The 24,617-nt window shown below is 41.1% G+C and overlaps 1 protein-coding gene across 26 annotated transcripts in view; it reads right to left on the bottom strand.

The window, feature by feature from the left end:
• Positions 1-24,617, bottom strand: part of EPB41L3 (erythrocyte membrane protein band 4.1 like 3) — a 144,959-nt gene that overhangs the window by 43,916 nt on the left and 76,426 nt on the right. For 25 of the 26 annotated variants that reach the window (XM_033069409.2, XM_033069455.2, XM_033069387.2 and 22 more), the window contains exons 2-3: positions 19,880-20,106; positions 14,948-15,145 (exon numbers count right to left, since the gene is read on the bottom strand). In XM_033069409.2, coding sequence (XP_032925300.1) covers positions 14,948-15,145; positions 19,880-20,095 — 414 coding nt within the window. In that variant the 5' untranslated portion in view covers positions 20,096-20,106. The remainder of the gene's footprint in view (positions 1-14,947; positions 15,146-19,879; positions 20,107-24,617) is intronic. The other variant, XM_033069462.2, reaches the window with a different exon arrangement.

The raw sequence follows: 24,617 nt of genomic DNA, 5'->3' as shown, positions 1-24,617 counted from the left end.
ATAAAAACCAAATGCTCAGAAAACCCCCAGTGCTCACTATTTCTTGTTTGGCTACACACTGCAAGCAAGTGAGAGTATCTATGGCAATCTGGAACAATTTTCATGGCAATTTAACCTCTTCCTCCTCCTGTAGGAAGTTGCCCAAGTCATACTTGGTCATTTTCCACAAAATTCCTGCTGCACTGGGATAGGGGAAAACCCTGTTGGCGGTGCAAGAGAACGTGAGAAATACAACATGTAACTGGCAGCCCCTCCTGGCCAGGGTCTTCTCTTCATCATCACAAGGTAAGAACTGGTGATGATTGAGGGAAAGCCTTGCCAAGACCACTTCTCCTCCTACAGAAACAGCCATTAGAGTCCAAACAGATGAAAAGATGAGTCCAAACGTTGTAGCCTCACCACTGCCCCTGAATGCCTGTTCCCAGGTCAGAGATGATCTGTGGGAGAAGGATTTAGAGGACTCTGGTCATCCAGGGAGTTGAGGTTGCCTAGCAGTGGAGTCACCCCTGCTGTTATAATGCAAGAAAAATCCTCATGCTCCTGGATACCGGCAGCAGCGCCGCCTTGTACCCATGTGTTGTGAGCAGGCACACTGTTGCTAAAGCATCATTGCACAGAAACACAATGAAGGAAAGCTACTGCATAAATTCGTGGGAAATTAAGAGATTCAATTAGAAATATATAATTAAAGTAATTGAATAGACCTCTTTTGCCCTAGTTAATTGTTTTTATTTTACTGCACACCCAAATAACTATGCCATGAAAGGAAAGGATATCATTGCTTTGGCAGGGAGAGAATGGAAGGAGAGAAAGGTCAACTTACAAATTCATACAATAACTCAATCCATCCTAAACCTTTGCTTTCCATTATTTTGGAATGACAAGTCTAAGATGATAAAAGATTGACAGTCTGCTGGTTATAGTGGATCACAAGTTAATGCCAAAAATGCCAATCAATTCTCAGCAGTCAAAAAATATGGATCAAAAAATAAATAAAAAAGAAGATTTTGTGCTATAAAATACTTTGCAAGCAAAAAAAAATCTGAAAGGTAAATCTGGCAAGAATATCCACTAGAATTATTCTTAGATATTTTTTAGGCATGAATGGAATGAAACGAAATGTGCAGATGTGAAAAAAAAACGCTTTGCTTAAGCTCTGGGAAATCAAGTAAATAGAAGGAATACAACACACAGATTAAACAGTGTAAATGGACACAAAGGTTTGGGAGCAAAACTGTCATGTTTTTTCATAGTCTCATCCCTGCAGGTCTATAAAGACCAGGGCTCTCTCTTGAAGCTGGAATGGGAATAAACAGCGTCCTGGTGAAGTTCCCAGTGAAAGGTGCCAGCAGTAGCAAACTTGGCAAGCCCGTACCCGCCAGTAATTCTCACACACAAGGAGAAGCAGCCTCTCTTCTCACCAGCTTCTCCTCAGTTTAGAAGCTAAGTCTCTCCCTCCTTGGGATGCTGAAGGTCACAAAAGGCTCTCTTGTCCCCCTGATTGGCTTCTGCACCATGCTCAAATCTTTCAACATCATCTTCTTCAGCTCTCCATCATACCCCCATTGCCTTATAAGATCACCAGACCAAGATTGGTGAGTGAAGAGCAGAGTGAAGAGCTCAAAACTTCAAGTACTTCCACCTTTGCTCTAGCTGGATAACAAGATTATTATCAAGTCAACCTGCCCTGTCCCTGAAAAACAATCATTTGCAGTCCTCCTGCAGGCCATTTTGGTACCCACACTGATAATGCAGGCTGAGCTTCTTCTGATGCACCTCACCCTGAATGACCCACTTTCACTTGTTGGATAACCTCCAACCTACAGGACCAGCCATCTTTCCTAGTTCTATGCCAGCTAGAGCCATCCATACTGAGGACCTGTCAGTACTCAGGCTTCTTTCAGACAGAATCCAACCCACGACAGATTTCTCACTGGAGGGGCAATGCCACTCTGGGACCTGTAGCTCAACACAGCTGAGAAGCCTCTGTTCTCAGAGGATTTCAAGGCATTGGCCAGGCAATGCCACAGCTGGGCTGACTGCACTTGCTCAGTGCCCTGGCCACTGCCATGCTCATGTCAGGGGCCTCTCCAGTCCCTTTGAACCAGCACAGCTGTGATACTGGGATCCCTGTGCACCTCCCCAGGTGCCTAGGGGCTCAGTGTCTGATTACAGGGTATAGTGTTAGTCTACTCTCAAGGCTCTATTTTTGCTCACTAGCAGATTACTGTCCTCTTACTGAGAGGGAAACAGGATGAGGAACTGACAAGCAGCAGGCAGCCCTCTCTGTTTCCTTAGAAATGAAAACTATTGCAGCGTCCAAAGTGACACACTTTGGGATGATTCTTCTTTGGCATTCAATGCTGCAGTCTCATGTGGGTGCAGAACACTGAGCAAGGGCTGCCAACAGCATGGAATCAATTACAAGGGATCACATTCAGACCAAATTTTGCAGTGCTAGGGAAAACACAAAGTGAGAACAGAGTTCCACAGCCAAACATCTGTAACAGGATTCATTTTTGCCACCAATAACCATCAGCTCCACTGCACAGTAACCGCAAGGTCAGGACAGCCCGATGGACTGAAACCCCACTTCCCTTCCTGATCAGGCAAGGAGCACAGCAAGATGAAAATATAGCACAGTTGTGGACCTGCATTTGAAAGGGAAGATTTTCCATGTAACTTTCTGCACAAATACATATGCAAACGACCTTGCTGCTTTCCTGGGAAAAGCTGCCAAACTGCCAGGGAGCAATGTCACACTAGTGCTAGCCTGGCATCCAGCTCCATACAATTACTGTAATAACTCCAGTTAGGCAGGATCGCTGGAATAAGGACAAACAGATCAGTATCATGAAATCCCAGTATGAATAATTGGACTCGAACTGATGTTGAGGTTATCTGGTTCACATTCCTAATTAGCATCTGCACTTTCCAATGGATCTCAACAATGCACTGTGTAAATGTGTGGGCTGGCTCTAGCCTTGCATGCTATAATGTATTTTGGCATGTGGCTGTACTAACCTCTTCCTTTTCCTCTCTTCCTTCTGGTGGGAAGAATCAGCTAATCTTTTTTCTTTTTTTTTCATTTCCAATGCTTCAATTTTTTTTGATGAAAAAGATTCCAATTGTGTGCAGACCATTGATTTTATTTCATTTTACTGCTTCAATTTAAATTACTTTTTGCAATTCAATTTGGTTGATACTTTCATTTTCTACACCACATGGGATATCTGGTAGTTTCCTATGTGCAAACACAAGTAAAACACCTGCAAAAGTTAAAATGTATATAGCAACAAATAAGTAGTATACACAAGGGGAAGCTTCTCCATCCCCATATTGCAGCTTCTGCAATTATTCTTGCAACACAAACAAGTGAAAATGATTAACTGGTTGTCAGGAATACTTTGTACTCACCACAGAGAGCACTCTCTTAACAAAATTTCCCCAGCTGAGTCTCTGAGTCGCTGAATTCCAGCCTCCTGACAACACAATTTCTCATTCTTTTCTTTACCCAATTCACACAAAATATATGCCAAATCCCAGAAAAAAACCCTCCAATACTTCTGCAAACACTCACACTTGCAAGCTGAAGTGACCAAGCCTGCAAGATCACTTTTGTATTGAAAACCCCATTTCTGGGGAAGGGATATGTACATCACACATGTGTCATAAGTTAATTTGCATAGGCAAGTATGCATATATTTGACACATACAATATGTGCAAACAGATATGAATTTTTAAGTCGATGTTCATTGTAGCTCCAAATATAGAGAAGCTTGTGGCTGCATCATGTTGTCTCTCCATCTACAGAAAGTCAATCAGACATTCTAAACTCACACAGTCACTCTGTTAAGGAGCACATTTTTATCTGTGAATGAAATAATAATCAGGATACCATGACATTTCCCATGTTTTTCCTGAAAAGAAATTGAGCTGTTCAAGAACCAAAGAGCTGAAGTGAGGAATTCTAGAAGCTGATTGTTGCACTTTACGCCAGAAAATTTCCAAACATGGAGAACATGTTTTTTGAACATGTCTTGATTGAAGCCAACAGAAAGAAATAGTATTGTTTTTTCTCAAGGAAGATAAATGGAAAAAGTAATTACAAAGAAGTTTAATTCCATTTCACACCTACACACATGTAATGTGCATTTTCCAAGGATTTACTCTATCCCTGTTTATACTTCTCTACAGTTTCTCTCCACAGGGAAAAGAAGATGAAGCAGAAAGGTGATAGAAGACAATCCCTGAATGTCTTCAAATCTATTGTTTCTCAACTGAAGTTCCCAGCAGGAAGCTAAGTGAGGAGAACTGGCTGAAAATCAGTAAGTTTTCCTCTGGTTTACTGAAGTAAATATCACATGTGTAATGTGTAGGATAAAAACATCTGTGAGCATAACATGACTTGGCCACTGGAATTTAGGTCTCTAAATCCCCTGCTGAGCTTTCTGAAAATGGCACTGGCAGTTCCAGAAGCATCATCAACAGTTAATTAATCTGAAAGTTCAGTGTGCTGCAAGTCATGTTGTAGGCACTCCAAAAAACATTTTCAAGTCATTTCTGCTAGGGAAATAAAGGTTCCTTTGCTGAAATTAGCGGTGCAACACTGTACACCAAAGGTAGGATATACAGTGACAAAGCAAACAACAAATGCAAACACCCCTCTTCGACACAGACCAACAAAAAAAATCTTAAATTAAATTAACTCATATTGTCTTTTTATTTCTACCACTTTGTTTCTTGCAGAAAAGATCTGCATATGCAAAGCATTATAAACCAATGGCTTGGGTTGGAAGTATCCTTAAAGATCATCTAGCTCCACGCCCTCTGCCATAAGCAGGGATACCTTCTGTTAAACAAGGTTGCTCAAAGTCCCATCCAATCTGGTCTTGAACACTTCCACGGATGGGGCATCCACAACTTCTCTGAGCACCCTCACAGTAAAGAGTTTCCTTCTAACATTTAATCTAAATATTCCCTCTTTAAGTTTAAAACAGTTCCCCTTTGTCCTATCACTATCTAAGTAAAAAGTCTCTTTCTCTTTTCTGTAAGCCCTCTTTACCTACTGGAAGGCCAAAATAAGGTTTTGCTGGATTCTTTTCCAGGCTGAACCACCCCAACCCACTCAGTCCTGTCTTTAGAAGAAAGGTGCTCCATCCTTCTGAGAATCTTTGTGGCCCCCCGCTGGATGAGAAGGAGACATAAATGTTCAAAATATAACATGTAATCATTAATAATGAATGTTCATGAATGTATCCCTAGGATGGACAGGACGCTCTCATCCAGTTTGTGTGCAGCTGGCCAGCAAGTGTAGGAGATCTTGAACACTATGTTTTTGCCAGCCTTTCAGGATGCAAAGGGAAAAAAAAAAAAGACACACTGTAAGAAAAGAAAATGTTCAAGGCAAAATAAATTCATTTTTTGGTTCTCAAAAGTTCCCCATACTTCAGTGGTAAACTGTATTTGGAAATGTCCCAAGCAAAAATTCCAGATAATATCTAGTGAATAAAATATTTAGCCAGAAATGGGGAGAACTAAGAATTAGGCAATTTCAGAAAGATTTTGCTGAATAAAAACTATACTAAAAACACTTTTTTTTTTCCATTACGAAGTTACTTCATGAACAGAAATGCTTTTCCTGAAAACTGCATATCAATATAAGCTCTCCAACTGTTCCATTTCGTTATTAACTTCCTTATGTACAAACCTTCATAAAACATCCCAGTAGGTGACTTGATATAGACTAATAGTTTGAAATAAAACCTGCAATAACATTTTGCATATCTGTCTCTGCCTTTTAATTTAGAACACTATCTTATACTGCTCTGCACATATAAATGAATGCCACATAAGAAAACAGAGTAGATGAGAAGGTATTTTAGCATACAGTGATGACTGATCACTTTCTTTTTTTGTCCCCATTATGCCAGCACTATAATTCAGCATCTTATTGATATTTATTGTAATACACCATATTGAAATATATTACTATTGCTGAAACAACCTTTTCTGTCAACTTCTAAACAAGCATTTAGATAAACAGATAAATACGTAGCCCTGCCTATGCTACAGTTACATACCTCCAGCAAATGTCAATGACATTGTATAATATGACACAGTTTTTATCAGGGGCAACCTTCTTTAATGCCATTTGAGCTCACAATCCTAAACAGCCAGCACTAATCTAAAAAAACCCAGAGGACTGCTAAATCCCAGTAAGAAGATTGGTGACCTAGTCCCGATTTTGGCACCAAACCAAATTAGGGTTTTTGCCTTCTAAATCAGCAGCAGAGATCACACCAGCACTGGCACCACCCAAGCCCTAAGTGTACTCATGAGTGCTCCACACTGTTTGCATCCTTGGGAAAATAGTGAGCACACTGTTCATGAGAATGCAACCGTGCTGGGGGCACTCAATATAAAATAAACACTTCATTTTTAATGTTTTTATATGTGGAAGAGTGAGAGCCATGTCTGCATATGCACAATGGCTGCAGAAATATTTTTCAAATATGGCTATCTAATGCATCCCAAGTGCATCAACAGTATACCGTATAAAATGAGGTCTGCTACCAGCTTACATGCACTACTCTCCAATAAATTAAAATAAAAAAAAAAAACAGTGGACACAATTTCTCAATTAAAAGTTCTGTTCTCAGCACATTTATTAGCTTCACGCATTTGCTAAATCATGTCATAAAATAATAAACAGTATTCCATTTATGAAGGCTTTTCAGCAGAGAAAGTAACCCCCTCCCTCAGCTTTCTTGAGAGCACAGATTGTTTGGGCTTGGATTTTAGCAGCTGATCCATTGGCTTAATGCCTCCTGATTGCCCTACCATCTCCTCAAGACACTCTGAAGTAACTCTTGGGATTCACTACAGCAGCTGAAGCTTTCCAATGGCAGCTATAAATATTTTCCTTATTCTACCTATACTTGGACAAACCCAGCAAACACTCATCTCTCCTCATCTCACATGCTAGCTAACTCTGCACAAGCTGAGTACCAGCACAGTAAGGGGAACCAATCACTATCTGAAATATAAATAGTCCTTGGCATATATCAACAAAAAACCAACCATAAACAGTTTGTTTATTTTCAGCTGAAAAAAGCTCTACTGTCAACATAGTCCGATTTACAGAGTAATCTTGCCATATGAATTTAAAAGCCATAGAGCTCTCTCTGACCTACATTGCCAGCCTAGGAAAAAAAATGCACTGCAGAGAAAGATGCTCTTGAGGCAGAAGAGGGAGCAGGATGATCAGGCTTTTAGATTTGGGGTACCTTGGATGGCATTGCACCATCAATGCTGCATTTTCATGGAAACTAACATATCCTGTTCTCAAGTTACATCCAAGCTTTATCCACTTCAGATCAAAACCGCTTCTGCCAGACTGAGATAAACCATGAGAGACAGACCTTGCTGCCTATCAACACTTTTCTTTGCAAGCAGATATTTCACCACCCAGTCCTGTCTATGATATTCTGTTCACTGTATCAACAGACAAGGATAAGAAAACATGAAAGCAGCCCAGTGCCGCATGAGGCTCAGTTGGTAAAAAAAAATCACCCATATGAAGCATTAGAGGCATTAAGATTTTCTTTGACATGCTAATATATTTAGAGGATGGATCTGGAAATGGCAACACTTAGTGTAAATGCAGGGACAGCACCTAGAAGTTGGAGCAACTAGAAACAGAGTTGATGATTAATTTAGACAGCTTGGTTGAGACTGGCACAAGCAGCAGGCATTTCAGTGACACAGAAACAGAGACAAAATGCATGGAGGCTTGGTAGGAGTGTGACTGGGCAGCGACATGAAAATCAGCAACTTCTGTGTTGGTTGGGCATGAGGTAGAGGAGGGAATGTATACATTGTACAGAAATAACAGAAGGGCGTGAGTGGCCGTTTGGAAAAGGGAAAAGACAAAGCCACTCTTTTCATCCACTCTTTTTGATTTGTATTCCAGCAGTCATTAAAATTACATGCAGAGGTTGGGTGCTGGCTGCACAAGGCACTCTGGTAAGAAGTTGGAGACTCTCTGGGGCAAAGACCACCCCAGGCAATAAACCTGAATAAGACAAACATGAAGGGACAGATGCAGTCTTACCCTGGTGAGGCCATCAGCAAGGATGGTGACAAGGACAGGACTCCTGGAGCCAACAGACCTCTATCAGTCTGGAGGTGGAAGATCACTCTCTCCTGGGCTCTTGCAAACAGATTAACCAGCAATGAACTATGTAGAACCTCAGTTTGAGTGTGCATGACCAAACCTAGTTTTTTAAAATCTTTGCCAGATGGAGAACCACATCCAGTTGCCTGGCTTGTGTCCAACTTGCTTCCCAATGGGAGGAAACCAGAGGTAAAATTCCAGTAGGAAGTTTTCAGCTAATCATTTATTCCCAACATATATGCAGAGCATATATGTTTCAGAGCAGCTGAAAGTATTTGTCAATGCACATGAACCCTTCACAATAGTTTTCAATGCTATGAAAAATGGCTGGCACCTCCAAGTTATCAAAATGAGTATTTTTACCTGATAAACTCCACATTTCACTGCAAAAATAATTTTCAGAAACTTTTAACAAAAGGCAATAGTTAAGAGGACTAGATGTAGAAAATGCAGATGCGGAGAAAATGTATAAAAAATTTTTTTAAAGGAAGCCCAAATATTTTAATTTTTGTTTCAAAAACTGTATCAAACTAAATCAAACTGAAGAAAAAAACCCTTTCTCTGCTCAGCCTCACAGTTGATCATTATGATCTGGATAACATTGGTGCTGATTTTCAGATCATTGTGCTTCTTGAAGTATCTGAACTCATAAGAAGCGGTATTTGGAAAAAGCAAGTCAGAAGAACTGTATATTAACTTTATTCAGCTGAAGCATATTCAGGCAATACTCAGACTCCTACTGACATGTGTCAGGTAACATAGATCTTAAGTGAATCCCCTGGCTAATCCAAGTCAGCCCTAATTAGAGGGTCTGGGGACAGAAAACATGCTATGCAACAGTGATGATGCCTCTCAACCCAGTCACTTTTACTGAAACATATCCTGGGGAAGGAACAAAACCCAAAACAAAGGTCTTCATATTAAGTTAAGTGAAATGTAAGCAATGAGTAGGTCAAAAGGAAAAGACTCATTAAAAAAAAGTCCCTCTTGCATTCAGTAATCAGTTTCACATGTAAAGCCATTTGCAAGAGACTGTGTGGAATCCATTATACAATTAAAATATGCAGGGGGTAACTGAAACTGTATCCTTCAGAATACAGAGTGCATCTTATTACAGGGTTTCCTTCCTGACCTTAAAAGCTACCTCAAAAAGGAGGAGAAATTGGATGCTATTAAACGACCCGTGCAAGAGCAGCTTGCAGGTCCACACACAGAAGTTCCCAGGGAAGGGTTAGCTCGGACACTGGGTGGGGACCATGCATTCCCCCTCTATCATACAGAAACACGGGAGGATTTTTCCTCCAGAGGGAGTCTTGCAGGTCGGGAAAAGCAGCACAGGCAGCCACTGGTCTCTTTCATTTCTGGCAGAGGTGACAGTGCAGAAATAATTCTGCTTGTTCTCAACTCTTCAAGCCTGTCCTAAGACAATCTTCAATTACTTATTTTTTAAGGAAGTATCCTGTATTCTAACTTTTTAACAGAAATTCATGCAAAATGCGATACTTCAACTATTAGAGAATCCATTCATATCATGTCCATTTTGTCTTCAAAAAGGATTACCAGCTCATACTTGTGTAGGGCAGAAAGGTAGGGACCAGTTCACTCCAGTCTACTTTGGTTCAAGTTACAAATCCTGGTTTCAAATGTGTGGAAAGAAAACTTCCTGCTATTTCATCTCAAGGATGTTGCCACCTGAGGATGTGGGGAAACCCATTAAGAAAGTGTGGTCTCCACCAAAGAGGAAGTCACCAGAGGTTCATCACAAAGGTGTAACAGTGGCTACAGCATGGGACACCAAACCACTGCAGTGGCAGCATGACTGAGAGAACTGGAGTTTAAAAACATCCATATATAGTGTATTTTCACCAGTCCCTTCCCACCTCAGCTGACCCCCACTCACACAGAAGGGGGGTTAACAGTAATACTTTGGGAGATGTTGTTTCTCCATGTGCTGTGCAGCTTATCTGGATCCTACGTCAACTTGCTGTTTGATGTAGGGCTGCAGAGATGCCACAGACAGGCTGCCATGGAAACATTTGTTTTCATTCACTGGTGGCCTGCATGATAAGAAAGTCTGAATGGTACAGGAATGACGAAAGAGTATAAATTACCAATGGCCTCAGACAGCTGAGCCTTTCAAAATTAAATCTAATTATTTTACCATTTATTTAGACAGATTATGTTACAGTGTTCTGCCCTCACATTGTGAGTGACAGCATGTATATATTTAGAGCAGAAACAAAGACAAATTCCAGCTTGTTTTAGGAAGACACTTTAAATTAGGCTATGTGTAATGGAGAGAATGACAGCTTGTTCCACTTGCATCTTTTAATTAAAATGCAGTGGTCTAGACAACAGAAAATTGAGATGGGGCAGATACGGACAATAAGGGAAATAAATTCTAGAAAGAAATCATAATTGTACCACAGCATTTGAAAACTCCTACTTAAAACTGAAGAAACCCAGAAATAACTTATTTTTGCTTGTTTTCTTGGATCTTGAGAAAAACTCGAACTAGTGTGTTCATTGCCTTTTTTAGGTTATCTGAAATTAATTTGCTGTCTTGGATCTTGCTTTATCCTTAGCTCTTCAAACCAGCGAATGCAAAGCATAGGTCTAGCTTGCTTAAAAAAGAAATCTTCTACGACCACTTTGAAGTGCAGTTTTGGCCATGACTCTGGCCTTGGACACTTTGGCAATCAATATTTCTGAGCCTGATGCTGGCTGGGTGGCACAATGAACAGCCCAAGGAGAACCACTGCCAGCAGGGGTGGACATCTAGGAAATCACCACCCTGTGCCCCTCTGAATGGACTGCATTGACCCCTGTGATCCAGCGCCCCTCAGAAATCCCCAGGTTGTTCATGACATGGGAGAAACACAGACATGGGAGAGCCCTGAGGCTGTTTTTCTTGGCAGAGTACCAGGGAGAATGTCAGTGTACAAATACCTCTTCTCCAAAAGCCAGCAGCTTTCCCTGGGGAGGGGAAGCACCATTATGTGGCCATCCCACCTTGGAAAGGAAACTCCCCCTCTGAAATAAGGCTGCCACTACCATCTGCAGGCTCCTGGACAAGAGTAGTGTTGGGGTACAGATGGTAACAGTGGTGGTTTATGGTTTTGGAGGAGGATGAATGAACAGGTTGGGTTACCTCCTTAACCTGGTTTTGGCTTGTAATGTGTTACTGCATGAAAGACTTTCTGGGTCAGGATGGGTAGAGCACACAGGCAGTAACACTGCAGGGCTCAAGGGAAAGCTTTTACCTGGTATTTGCTTAGATCCTTTCACTGAATGGAGACTACATTAGATGACCCCCTGTTAACCTCTGCTTTGAAGTTGGCTCCACTATACTTTCCTTAATACATCTCACACAACATGAAAAACCCCCACTGCCACAAATGCAAAGACTGAATGTGAGAGAGATTGAAAGCTATAGCAACAGACAGTGAAGATGCTCAGCTTTAAATATGGAATAAGAAAGAGGAGTTTCTGAAACAAAGGACAGCAAGGGCATAATGGATTAACCAAACTTGCCTCAGAAGTGTCTCAATCTGTGAGTACGTGCCACGTTGGCTGGGAGGTCATTAAGGGGATGAACACATAATTGATAAGCTGCAGGTTGCGCTCTACTGGAGAGCAATAAGCTCCTTTAAATTACATTAATATTTAACATACATAAAAAGCATTTGTCATTTGCAAAGCACTTTATAGAGTAACTGATGGATTCTATAATGATCCCCAACTCCCAGACTAGGGAATGCAATTCTGGAGAGATAAATACCTGGCTGGCATCCAAATCAAGATTCACTGACAGAGCTATTATTCTAGCTCAAAATTAGGTTTCTAAGTTTCTGGTCCTTCTAGATTACGTTGTTTTGCAGCCTTCAGTAGGTAGAAGCATGATACACATGGAGCAGAAAGAAAAGGAGCTGACAACACAGGACGACATTTCTGACTCACATCTAAAAACTGTCACATCCTTACTTTGGGTCATTGTCCACTCTAAAAGATGTAGTTATGTGTGTTGAACACAAGGAATGGAAGTATTAAATATCTGATTTCCATGTTGTCTGTCCCTCTCCCTTTACTTTTAAAGAATAAGACTTGGGGAATTTACTGACCTCCATAATTTGCTGGGTGCCTTAGTATACTTTATATTTTATATTATATTAAAGGAACTGAGATTAGCTCACTTGCTTACAGCATAGTGATAATAACACCAAGGGGGTGAGTTCAAACCCTGTATTGGCCATTCACTTAAGAGTTGGACCTAATGATCCTTGTTGGTCTCTTCCAACACATAATATTCTGTGATTCTGTGAAAACTGCATTGTGTGCTGTTGACAGAGAAGAATATATACATACATATATCTGTATGTATGTATATATGCTTGTGCATATATGCAATTTCCCCCCATTTAAAGTGATACTGTGAGTTGACTTGAAGGTGGTCCTTAAAATATGATAACATTTTTCTGAAATATGATAGATTTTTTCTCATGCTGCATTGAGTTTCTGTGTAACTGATGCAGAACTTCATTACCCAAAACTTCTGTAGAACTTCATTCACCTCCAGTCTCCTACATGATTTCCTGAGATGTCTCCTGAGACAGACCCTTAGTTTCCCTGCCCTACTAACTCCCTTTGCGAATACTTCTTTAGTACTGTGGAGAAAAACTCATTGAAAGTCACATCATTTGTGTCGGCTGGACTCAGCATCCTTTTGCTGCAGTTAAACTTTATCCACGTAGGAAGTGGACTTCCTTTGGATCTACCAAGAATTCCCATGGGCTAGAGTGGGCTGTGCCAGAGAGGCACCTGCAGTTGTAGCATCAATACATACAACATACTGATAAAACTACCTAAGAGGGATGTAAAGTCTGAATCACACTGTTTAAGGTATGTAAATTTATGCATCACTCCAGCTGCCCTCAATCCCTGAAATATTTGTTCCTCCTAACTAACTTTATTTCAATGCACCCCATGGTGTGCTCATCATCATAGCCTTACAGCTTTGCCATTTGAAAATTCTTCCTTTTAGGAGCTCTATTCTCATCAATATTATACTCTGCCTGGGAAGCCTGATCAACTTAGAAGTAGATAAAATGATTACTGATGACAGTCAATACAACTTGAAAATATTTCAGCGATGTAAGTAGAAAAAATTCATACAAAACTTATATTGGACATTATTCAAGAGCTATTCAGAACTTGCAAAGCAGAGAAATCTGACAAGCAATAAAACATGATGGCTTCCATATGCCAGCATTTTGACACTTTAAGAGAACTCAAGTTTAATGAGTGAAACTTCCTATAGAAGTATTATTCACTGCATTTTTTTGCAGAAGTGGAAATCTAACATAACAGATCTTCCTTTCTCCTCCATCTTAGATTCTGATAAAGCTCAGCCTGCTAGACAAGATTTCCATAGAAATATTATTTGGTAAGATTTGCTTGATTGTATTCCAAAAAGTGACTCACATTTTACAAGCAAGTGGCAAAAGCTGAAATGAGTTGACTCCTTCCATCAAAGCCAGTATGAGTCATTCCTCCAACTTAATGGCTCCCACACTATCCCAGAGTGACAAAACTGAGACTACAGGTCAAGAAATGACCATTTAATAGTCACAAAAGATGTGTTCAGGTAGCTAGACCTAGACTGAAGAAAACAACGTGGGACTTGGTCAGTGACATTAAAAGATACTCAACTGTTAATAGATGGCTAATTTGCTATAAGAGTAGCAAAATACCAGCTTCTGTTTGCAGCTCACTCCTAGCATCCCAACACTTGACCCAAACTCTAATGCCAGGGTTAACTAAAATCAATAAGGTTTTTCCTCTTCTCTGTGGAACGCCACAGTTACCCAAAGGATGGTTGGCTTAGCCTGGCCCTCCAAGGCACATTCTTCCTCTGCTTGGTCAGGTTCAGCCTTGTCTTCTGTGCATGACCTCCTGACCTAAAACAGGACAGGCTGGTCCTCTGTCCAAAATCACCTTGATGACAATGACTGAATGGAGGAAGGGTCCACCCTGAGACACTGCATTTTCTCATGCTTACTCTGAGATACTAAATGTGCTCACTTTTTGCTTTTTTGGGGACTTCTGGAGCTGAAGGCATCCTCTTAGCATGGGTCTGCCCACAGACACAGACTGGCTTTTAAGTGACAGCAAAGACAATCCCTCCCAAAAGCAGGCTCCTGTCAGAGTCCCAGCAGGGAAGGTAAGCTTTCTTACAGAAAAATCACAGCATCTTTTTGCCAGTAACATTCAGACACAGTCATGATTCACAGACATCATGGAAAAGCACATAAAACTCTCCATTCTCACTGCTATTTGTGTTTGACATTTCCCCCGCTTGCCCAGGGTGTCTCTCATGCCCTCAGTAATCTCACAATTGCCAGAATTACTGTATGAACAATGACTCAATGGAAGACTCAACTCAGTAAAGTAAAAGAAAAGCCCAGTGAGATCAAAATCCTTCTTTTTTTATGGGCTTTGTTGTCCATACTTTGTTTTCTGTATTCCACTGTGGCATATGCCAACAGAAAATTAATCCAGAGTCTCTGGTAGTTTCAGGGAGTGCTCAGAATTCTTCACCTAGCTCAGATCTTTGCACCTTCAACAACCTCCAGAGAAAACAATGAAAGTATCTCTGTGCTTGCCACTGGTGAAATATCATGCCACTCATCCTTTTTCTCAAATTAGAAATACAATTTTCACTATTTACCCCCCGACAGGATAAAAAAAAAAGACAAAAAGCCATTTACCTCTACTTCACACGCATATTCCGATCCATCCAGGAGCGTCACTTTGCATTGCATATTTTTCGGTTTCTTGACAATCTTTAGAGGAGACTTGGAAAGTTTGCTAGACGAAGATTTTTGAGAGAGCTTGTCGTCCTCTAACTGCTGATATTCCAACTGTTTTGCACTTGCAGCAGCAAACTCCTGTTCTTTCTCTGTGGCCTATAAAGAGAAAGAAAGGTACTTTTTGAAGAAAGATAAACCAATCATGCCCTGCAGTTCACTGTACATGCTGCACCCTAGCATTTAAGTGAGTTTTTTTGGGGCTTGGACAAGAAAGCCCCTGATTGAGGACAGTCTTTACTGAAAAGATTTCCCATATTCCTTCCAGCCCTCTCTTCTCCCTCCAAAATGTACAGACTATCCATGAAGGAGGGGCATTAATGGAAATATTTTAAGGCTTCTACTTTTTCCACAGGTACAAAATCCCACCTGGATTTCCTGTACTTGGTTTTTTTGGAGTTTTGGAAAAACTGAGTAATCATTAAATTTTGTTGATGAACAGATACTCCTACACTTTCTTGATATTATTTTGAAGTCCCATACCTGTTAAATTATATGACATCTCCGTGGTGTCATATGGAATAGAAAAACACCATCAAGTTTGCACCAATTTTGCTGTCAGTGGGAAAACAGTCCCTGAATGAGGGTATGGATCCTCCCTGAAAAGTGTGAATTCGTAAGGGGATGATGATGTCACCGGGAGAGTGAAAGGCTCCCCAGCCCAGGCAAAGAGTTAAGAAAACATGACAGAAATGAGGGGCCAAACAGCCTCAATGTTCAGTCAGCTGGCTAAATGGACAGGATGACAGGGTGAATTTTGCTCTCTGCCTGTACCCTGTAAGTCTCTCAAGTTGGAGAGAAGTAGGTGCTATTTGAAAGACAAATATATGGCAGGGAAGAGGGGCAAGAAGTAAACGACCTTGGTTGCTTTTGCTCAGGTTTATCTGAGGGTCAGGCCATTTGAAGTTACTGTGATGCAGCACAGCCCACAGACCTCTCCACAGCACTTGATGAAAGCCAGAAGGAGCTCTACAGCATTTCACCCTTCCTAGCAACAGCACTGTGCTGCAGTCATTACCCTTCTCATCAGTTATATCCCTGATAGACTCCAAACAAAACCTCAACAGGAGTGCAGTAATACCTCAGGTAAAGCTTAAGTTAAATAAAAACATCTTTCTGTTGTCTTGCTACAAGGCAAAAAAAAACCCCAACCTGCTCTGGCTCTGAATTATTTCAGTAATAAGCAACAAGTATTAGTGGAAATATATTGTAAATTAATCCTGCAAGTCTGTTTCCATTCATTGTAAATAATAAACCTTCATGAGAATGAAGAAAATCCATCCAAAGGCTTTAAGCTGCTTTGAGACCAGAACAATGTTGCATCATATAACCTGAAACAACAGTGTACTTCTAAATCACAGGGTACTGTCCCTATGTGATTTCATAAAAACAAGCTTTAAGTTTCTTCTCTGCCTTCTGACAGAGGGGGAAAGGACAATTTTGAGTTGGTTGTGATCCCTACGGTGTCAGCTCCCACCAAAGCCCAGCAAATTACAGAGGTGTGACAAGACCTCACAGTCCTCCTTTCCCTGCAAGGAGGACACAGCCATGGTCTCCTGGGCTTTCGTGGATAGGGAAGCTGGAAGAAAGTGGGGCTTAAAAGACAAAAAGGCAAGAGCTGCTTTCAAAATCTATTGCAACCCCCATGAATGCTTTTGCTCAGGAGCAGCCTAGTACAGCCATCTCTTCCCCATCGAGTTCCAGTCCCAGAGGAATTCCTCCTTCCAGCAGCTGGACACCAGCTCTGCCTGGATGTCAAGGTGCTCGCATACCTTGAAAACTGGTGGGAGATGAAGGCACAGTGTATGTAAGTGGGTCAGCTGTTTGTTGAGCATTCAACACTCACAGCAGTTGTGATGAAGAGGGAGAAACCCCCTGGGCTCACAGCAAGGCTTGAGGCCAGCTAGCCTTCTACCACATCCAGCTGGCAAGTGGTCCAGCCTTGTGCAATGAGAAATAAACACTGAAGATGCCTCCTGCTTGGGTCTCTGTGCAGAGCTGCACTGCTGCTGGTGGGCAGAGAGGCTGTGATGATTTCTGCATGTTTTGTCCAAAGAAATCTGCCAGGAAAGGTGCAGGTGCACATATATGGGTAAAAAAAGTAATTCCGGTGAAGAGGAAAAAATGTGCTGTCTTACCCAGTGGTTCATTACATTTCTCATGTGAGAGTTAGCACTGTGCTCTAACACAAAAACCAACCAACAAAATATCTAAGCATGGAACTAATCTCTTTCAAGACAACAGAAAAGCTGCTTCAGAAAAAAAAATTCTCAACAAGGACATCCATCATCCATTTAAACCATAGAACCATACTCAGCCTGCAAGTAATTTATGTGAATCCCAATTCACTAGTCATTATTTTCCTTCATAAAGACATCCAGTATATTAAGACTACTGTAGATTTTTGCTTATTTATAAATATTAAAAAATATTACTGATGTTATTTTGTTTGTTAAGGCTTCTGTCTACCTTAAGATCAGGGGAATGTGTCTTGGTTAAAATCATACAAAAGGTTTTCTTCTCATTTGTCTGGAGAACAAAACATGCCAAGAACTATTAGAGAAGATTCCCCCAAACTATGCTGACATGTTCAGGCATTGGGGTACTTTCAGACTGTATTAAGTCTCTTCTTCCTAAAGAAACCTGACATCCTGGAATCTAAGGAAAAAAAAAAAAGGCCAGTGAAAGACCCATGTACACAGTGAAGTATTTTGTACTCTGCAAGCATAGCTTCATTTTCTCCTAAATTCTCCAAGGTATTTTTGCACTGGTTTTTGGTTGTTTCTGTGCTCTGTTCTTGCAGTATATTTTACATGCTGTGGACTAAATTCTAATGCAGTTGAATCTGCTTCAGGGTTTGCATTTTTTTGAGCATGATCTCTCTCATGTATGACACAGTATGTTCAAACCCTTCTAGAGCTGGACTTCCTCTCAAAGGATGCTTCTGGAGTCATGGGATTCAGCAGTAGTGATCTTGGACGCTTTGCAGCTTCTCACTGGGGTATGAATGATATTGCCACAGCTGCAAAACACATCAATCCCACCTACTTACAGTAGCTGCTCAAAAACTTTGGTGCCCAACCTTGTGTGATGCTGCCTTCTCTTTTCCAAAGAGACAGGAAGGCAGGCAGAAAGTGAATTTGCATTATTACATCTGATAGGAAGGACGAATTTCTCTAATACTTGTTAATCTCAATATAAAAAGGTTATTCACCTACATTAAAATGTTGGGGGGTTTTATGTGCATAGGATGACAAACAAAAGTTACTGTCATGGACTGGTAACTTTCTTCCCAAGATTTTTTCATATAAGCAAGACCAAAAATCTACTCCCTCACTGCAATTATGCACAGTAAGAGAGAGAATAAAATCCTTTGGTTTTTGGTTTTTTAATGACACCACTGCAAACAGCTTTGTCTCTTAGTGCTACATTTAAGTGTTCCTTTCCTGAGATACAGACACAAGCCACTAGGAAATACACTGGGCCTATCAGTACAGTTGGATTTGGCAGCCTGCTTCCAGCACAGACATTTGGATACAGTCTGGTAATCTCAGCAGGAAGGTGTCACATATCCCTTTCACTAACCCAGTTCTTCTATCTTGCCTTCTACAGAGACCAGCTCACCAGTGATCCTTGGGAAAGAAAGGGATAGTACAGCACATGAGAGCACCTCACAGGTCTAAACACTGGTGGACAGGTTTGGTGAATAAATTAGGGGGTTTTTTGTGTGTATGTGGTTATTTTGGGGTTGAGCTTATTTTGTACTCTGGGGTTTTTTGTTGTTGCTGTGGTTGTTTCTTTGTTTTACATTTTTAACATGAAAAGAAACTTGGAGTGGAAAGATTACTGAAGGTGTCTCAAAAACATCTATATAAATAATAATACTTATGCCTAAGACTGATAGAATTACACTTTTAATCAATGACCAATTTATTCAACACCTATCTCTTGTGGACAAGCAGCTTTGCTTCTTTTCCCCAAACTAAACACAGGAAACTTCTGATCTGTTTGAGAGATCAAACTGCTTCACTAGCACTGTCCACCCTAACCAAGTAAAAGAACAGGAGCCCACTTCATGTAGCCAGAATTTTTAAAAGGATGGAGGAGAGGAGGAGCCAGACTGGCTTATTCCACTCTCCAAAGGTAAATGTGATCAGATGAGGGTCATAACCTTATGGAGCTAAGGGAAGCGATTTGCAGGTACCTCATTAATTGTATGTCACTTGCCCATGAAGAAAAATACCTGTTAATCCTATTGACTGGAAATTATTAATGGAAAGAAGAAAGCAGCTTCCGCAAATTTAATAAGTGCAACAATGAACTAAATGGAAAAGCACGCAATAGCTCTTCTGAAACCTATTACATGAATAGCTCAAGTAATTATAATGCAGTCATTTCAGACCCACGAGAAACTTAAGGGACCACAGATTCTTCATGGCTCACACATCAGACAAGCAAGCATGAAATCAGTGTTCAGCAGGTGTCAAAAGAAATGAACTCTGAAAACATTTTCAGCTTCATAAAAACTGACACTGTTTGCTATCCAATGCAAATGCAAGGTCAAAGATGTTTCCTGCTTAGTTAATGAGACTGCCCTCCTATTTAAGCACTGGGAGCAGAAACACCTGCCAAGAATTTAAAAACATTGTACATGAGAACTATTTTTCTTTAAATGCAAAAGACCAACCAGCCCAGATCTACAGCATCCCATCACACACTCCTTCCATGCATATCTGAATACATATTTGCCCTCCTGGCGTGTCAGGATGGTTATTTCCCGGGAGCAGTAGGTGGGTACACAGTGCAGTGGGTGCTCAGGGGCTGCTGCCTTACCTGTTCCTTTCTCACTGGCGTGCTGTGCGCTGCCACAGCCGAGAACTGCTCGAGCGCGGTTTGGTGCTCTTCACTCGGCTGCTGCTGCTGCGGCTGCTGCGGTTGCTGCTGCTGGTCCTGCGGCTGGGTCTCTGCCGCCCCTTCCTGAGCAGGGCTCTCCTCCTGATCCTGCTCTTTATCCTTGGACTCGGAGTCTGATCCCGATTCTGTAGTCATGGTTGGTTATTCTGCAAGACAGGGTGAGCAGAGCTGCTGAGTACAATCTCATAGATGTGAATTTGTAAGCTAGGCATACAAAACGAAGAATGATCAGATAGTTTTAGTCTTAATATCTTCAGCCTTTAAAACTTCAGTGCCTATCACACAGGCCCAACGAGGATCCCTAGGAAAGCTTCCCTGGTGCAAAAATGCACCATACTCTAGGGAAAAAAACATGTTGCCAAAAAATTTCTACATAGTAATACACAGACATTATAGGACTTATGTGCAAGTTAAATACAGAATGCATAGCTCATCATTCATAAAGGGAGAGCTACAGATTGGGCTTTAAATCTAACAAAACCCAGAGGAGTTTGGGTTTCTAAACCATGTGGAAACTTGAAACATTAAATCTTTTGTCCCTTCACAGTGAAATCAACAGGATTTGAGCTCTTCAGCATCTGCACTCCCTTTTGGAAATGTGCTCAAGTACTTTTGATGCTTCTAAGCAATATATTAATGGTTGAACTAGATGATCTTTGACATCTTTTCCAACCTAAATGATTCTATGATTCTATACATACTAGAAACATCTGAAATGGGTCCACCAACAACAGTGCAAACATACAGTTGCCCTAAAACCCAGTTCTGTCCTTTCCACTTGACTTCATCTACACTTCTGTCATTTCTTTCTAAGTGGTACAGCATCCAAAAAAAAACATGAAGACTTCCATTAAGTCATTCTAAGTGTTAGATTTAAACTGAAGGGAATACAACTTTTCTTGAATGTGAAAAATCTATGTTTGCATTTAACTTTGCCCAGTACAAAATCAAAATGAAAATATTAGCAATGTTCATTCCAAATTTTAACTACTTCAATTAAATAGTTTTGTTGCAAATATGTGGTTGGCACCCAATTCTCAATCTAAATACAAGCAAATTTAAATAAAAAATACTGTGATGTGTATCAAAACAAGGACTTGTAAAAGCAGGCTCTGCGTCAGTTCAACGAAGGGAGTGTGCTTTTATGTTTGTTACTCATATGTTCTCAGACCTCACAAACTTATTCTTGAGTATTTTGCTACTAAGCAACTTGAAGGCAAACCAGTCTGCTGCAATCTATTCTGTTAATCATCAGGACATGATTTCATTAACCTGGTAACCATGGCTACTGTGTAATTATAGATGATTCCACAAAATATACTTCTGCTAATTCACCTTCTAGGAAGTCACTATGAACTCCGAGCTTACACTACAATGCTTACTAGTCGAAGCAAGTTTACTACAGAATATAAGAAAAGTATAAACCTTTCTCTTTTTCTTCACTTAAGCGTTTGATAAGCTACATTGCTTGACAGAATATGTTTTAAATGAGGCCAATTACTATTTTCAAACTCACTTGTGTATTCTCCCCTTTCAAGGCTAAGCTCTCCAGTGAATACATGTCTCTGCAGAGCGAAACAAGTCACAGCATTCAGCCTTGCTCAGCTCCTGCACTGTGTGTGAGGAGGGGAGTGCATGTTCCCACCCCCTGCCAGCCAAAACAGCACGAGAGAAGCAGAACTAGAAAGCATACATGGCAGATTTATGCTTCAGGCCACATTTTCAAGGTACCAACATGTGACACACTTGTTTAGAAACACATAGTAAATTTCCATACTCAAACTGGCACAACTGTATAAAAAAATACCATTCAAAATGTGTTATTTAACAAATTGTATTTAGCACCTACAAAAAAGAAATAATTAACTTGAGTCTTAAAATGTAATGGTAAGAAAGGTGTTCATTTAATCAAGCTTCAGCTGTCCATTTCTGAGATGGTCACTTTAAATGAGGAGCAGAAAAACAGACGTTTCAGAGAGGGATTCATCTGACCTATTTTAAATTCCTGCTTTAAGCTGAGATAAATCACATACTAGAGCGACTTCAACTTGCTATGAAGGAAGCCTGAACAAGTTCCTCCAATGTGGATCACGCAAACCCTCCAATGTCCAATTCTCCTAAGCCATTCTTTTTTATATGCTTTAAACATTAAATTGAACAACAATATTAATCTCTCAGTTTTGCTTTACCCATCTGTCAACTCAATGTGGAATAAACTATTCCTCATAATATTCTTCATAACACTCACAATATTTTCCTTGCTTTAAAAGCACTCAGGTCTCCACAAATGTCTCAAGTTTTCCCTCACCCACCTCCACCCTGTTTTGTACAAGTGTTTGAGGACATGAAATGCAAATTAATAAAATAATTATTTAAATAAACTTGAAACATGTGTTCAGTATTCTTTTCCAGAAAGAAAATTCATTCCTATGAATTAGGAAGTTATCAAAACCTAACTTACAGCTACAAAGATCATTGCTCAAACAATATGAAAGAGCACCTATAACCAATACAATACATGTAGTAAGTTGCAATACTTTTTCCCCCTCTTGATATCACTTACTGCAGTGTAAATGAAAAGCAACTATCATACTTGCTGTTCAGAAAGAGGTATTATTCTCTATAGGACCAGATTGCCAGCCAATACTAACCAAAAGTCTGTCTTCCTTCAGCTGCCATCATCATGCCTCTGAAAGCTCTTTTTTGCACCCTTGGTTCTTTCCTAATGAACATTTGTATCCTGTCTGTTCACAAGCATGGAAACAGACATTCAAATTAGCCCCATAAACCACAACTTCATGTAGCATGAGATGTAAACAAGTTTAACTTTTCCTACCAGTTATAATTTTGAATCCCAGGGAACATCCAATGTGGTTCTTATATCCTTCTGGGACATTCCTGCATGGAGCACAGCCTTACAATATTGAGTTACTCTCTAGGAGTAACTGGTTTTCTTTCCAGTTCCATGAGTTCTTACCAGCTTTAGGAGGGCTTTATTAGAAAACTTTGTGTTCTTTATCAAATCTTTCAGTGTAAGAGATTCCCTGGATACAATATTACCATCATTATTCAGGGAGCAGATGGATTCAATTAACCGAAGGCTGCCCGTTTCCAAATGTCTATTTCCTCATCCACACAACACGTTTAGTAACAAATACCAAGAACAAAATACTATTCTTCCCACACTGCTCTCTTACAGGTGTCAATAGAAGAAAAGTAAACACATTACAAATCCCATTTCTTACATACTCCTCAGATGAGAGTATTGTTAAATTTATCTCCTTCCATCTAGCGCAGGTTGAAAATACCTAAATTACAAGGCAAAAAACAACATTCCTCTCTCGGTGCAAACCAATAAGTTGTTTTCCCTTCCTCAGCAAACAGCTGCTTATCCACATGAACTCTGACAGCATTTCATTTGTTGTAAGTAGCACAAAATCCTCCTAGGAAGAGGTAATTTCACTTATTGAAAGAAATAACAGTAATCTTAAGAAATTTACCAACATAAATATTACTCTACCTTTGTGTGTATGCAGCAAACCTGACAGGATAGCTGGTAGTGCCTAAACATTTATCAAGCATGCAGCTGGCTGAGAAATTCTTATTTGATTAGTTTATTTACTGTAACTGGCTCTGTATCAAAACCATGACTTCTAATCTGAATTTCAGCACAGGAAGAAAGAAAACACTCAAGTTCCTTAAACTTTTTCTGTTGCCAGCACAGCCTCTGTATCAAATTCCCCTTTCCAGCAAACAGAAAATCAAGCAATGAAGAGAAACTGGGAGCACTACCTTCTACAAATGAGGTAATACTATGTAAGCCAGATGTGCTCTTGGATAGCTACGCTTTGGCTTACAACCCAGTATTCAAAGATTCCAAAAGATTAGCTGAGTCCAAACTTAACACAGATGCTGCTATTACTGGATATTCTGAGGCAAAAGTACATTTGGCTGCAGAATGGAAATCAGAATGAAAATTCTTTTGATTAAAGGAAGGGGGAGGGGGAAGTGGGGAAGCCCAAAACTACAGTAATTTCACGACCATAAGGCGCACCGGACTATAAGGCGCACCCCCCGGGAGTCGGTAAATTTTGCAACTTTGCAGATCAGATAAGGCGCACCGGACTATAAGGCGCACTTTTTTTTTTTTTTTTTTTTTTTTTTTTTTTTTTTTTAGCGAGGCTCCGCCCCCAGCTCCCCCCGCGCGGTTGCTGGCCAAGGCCCCGCCCCAACCCGGCAGCCATTGGCCCCCGGGCCTGCCTGTATCCGCCATTCCGTGCGGCGTCCCCGGGGCCGGAAAATGCCCGCCGCCGCTCCGTGCGGTGTCCCCGGGGCCGGAAAATGCCCGCCGCCGCTCCGTGTGGCGTCCCCGGGGCCGGAGAAAGCCCTCCGCCGCTCCGTGCGGCGTCCCCAGGGCCCCGCTGCTCCAGAGTTCCCTGGTGCTCCGGGTGCCCCCATGTCGGCGGGCTTGCCCCGCGCCGCCACTGCCCTGCCTCCCATCCCTCGCTCGGCTCGGCGCACTGCGGCCCCGTCGGCCCCTATTGGGCTGTGGCCCCGCTGCCTCCAGCACCGCAGCCCCGCTGGCTGCGCCTGCCCCTATCAGCTGTGGCGCCGCTGCCCCCAGCACTGTGGTCCCGTCGGCCCCTATCGGCCTGTG

Source organism: Catharus ustulatus, chromosome 1 (assembly GCF_009819885.2).
Source record: "Catharus ustulatus isolate bCatUst1 chromosome 1, bCatUst1.pri.v2, whole genome shotgun sequence".
Classification (NCBI taxonomy): domain Eukaryota; kingdom Metazoa; phylum Chordata; class Aves; order Passeriformes; family Turdidae; genus Catharus; species Catharus ustulatus.
Note: the sequence above shows the minus strand (reverse complement) of the source record. Positions and strands in the feature narration are given on the sequence as shown.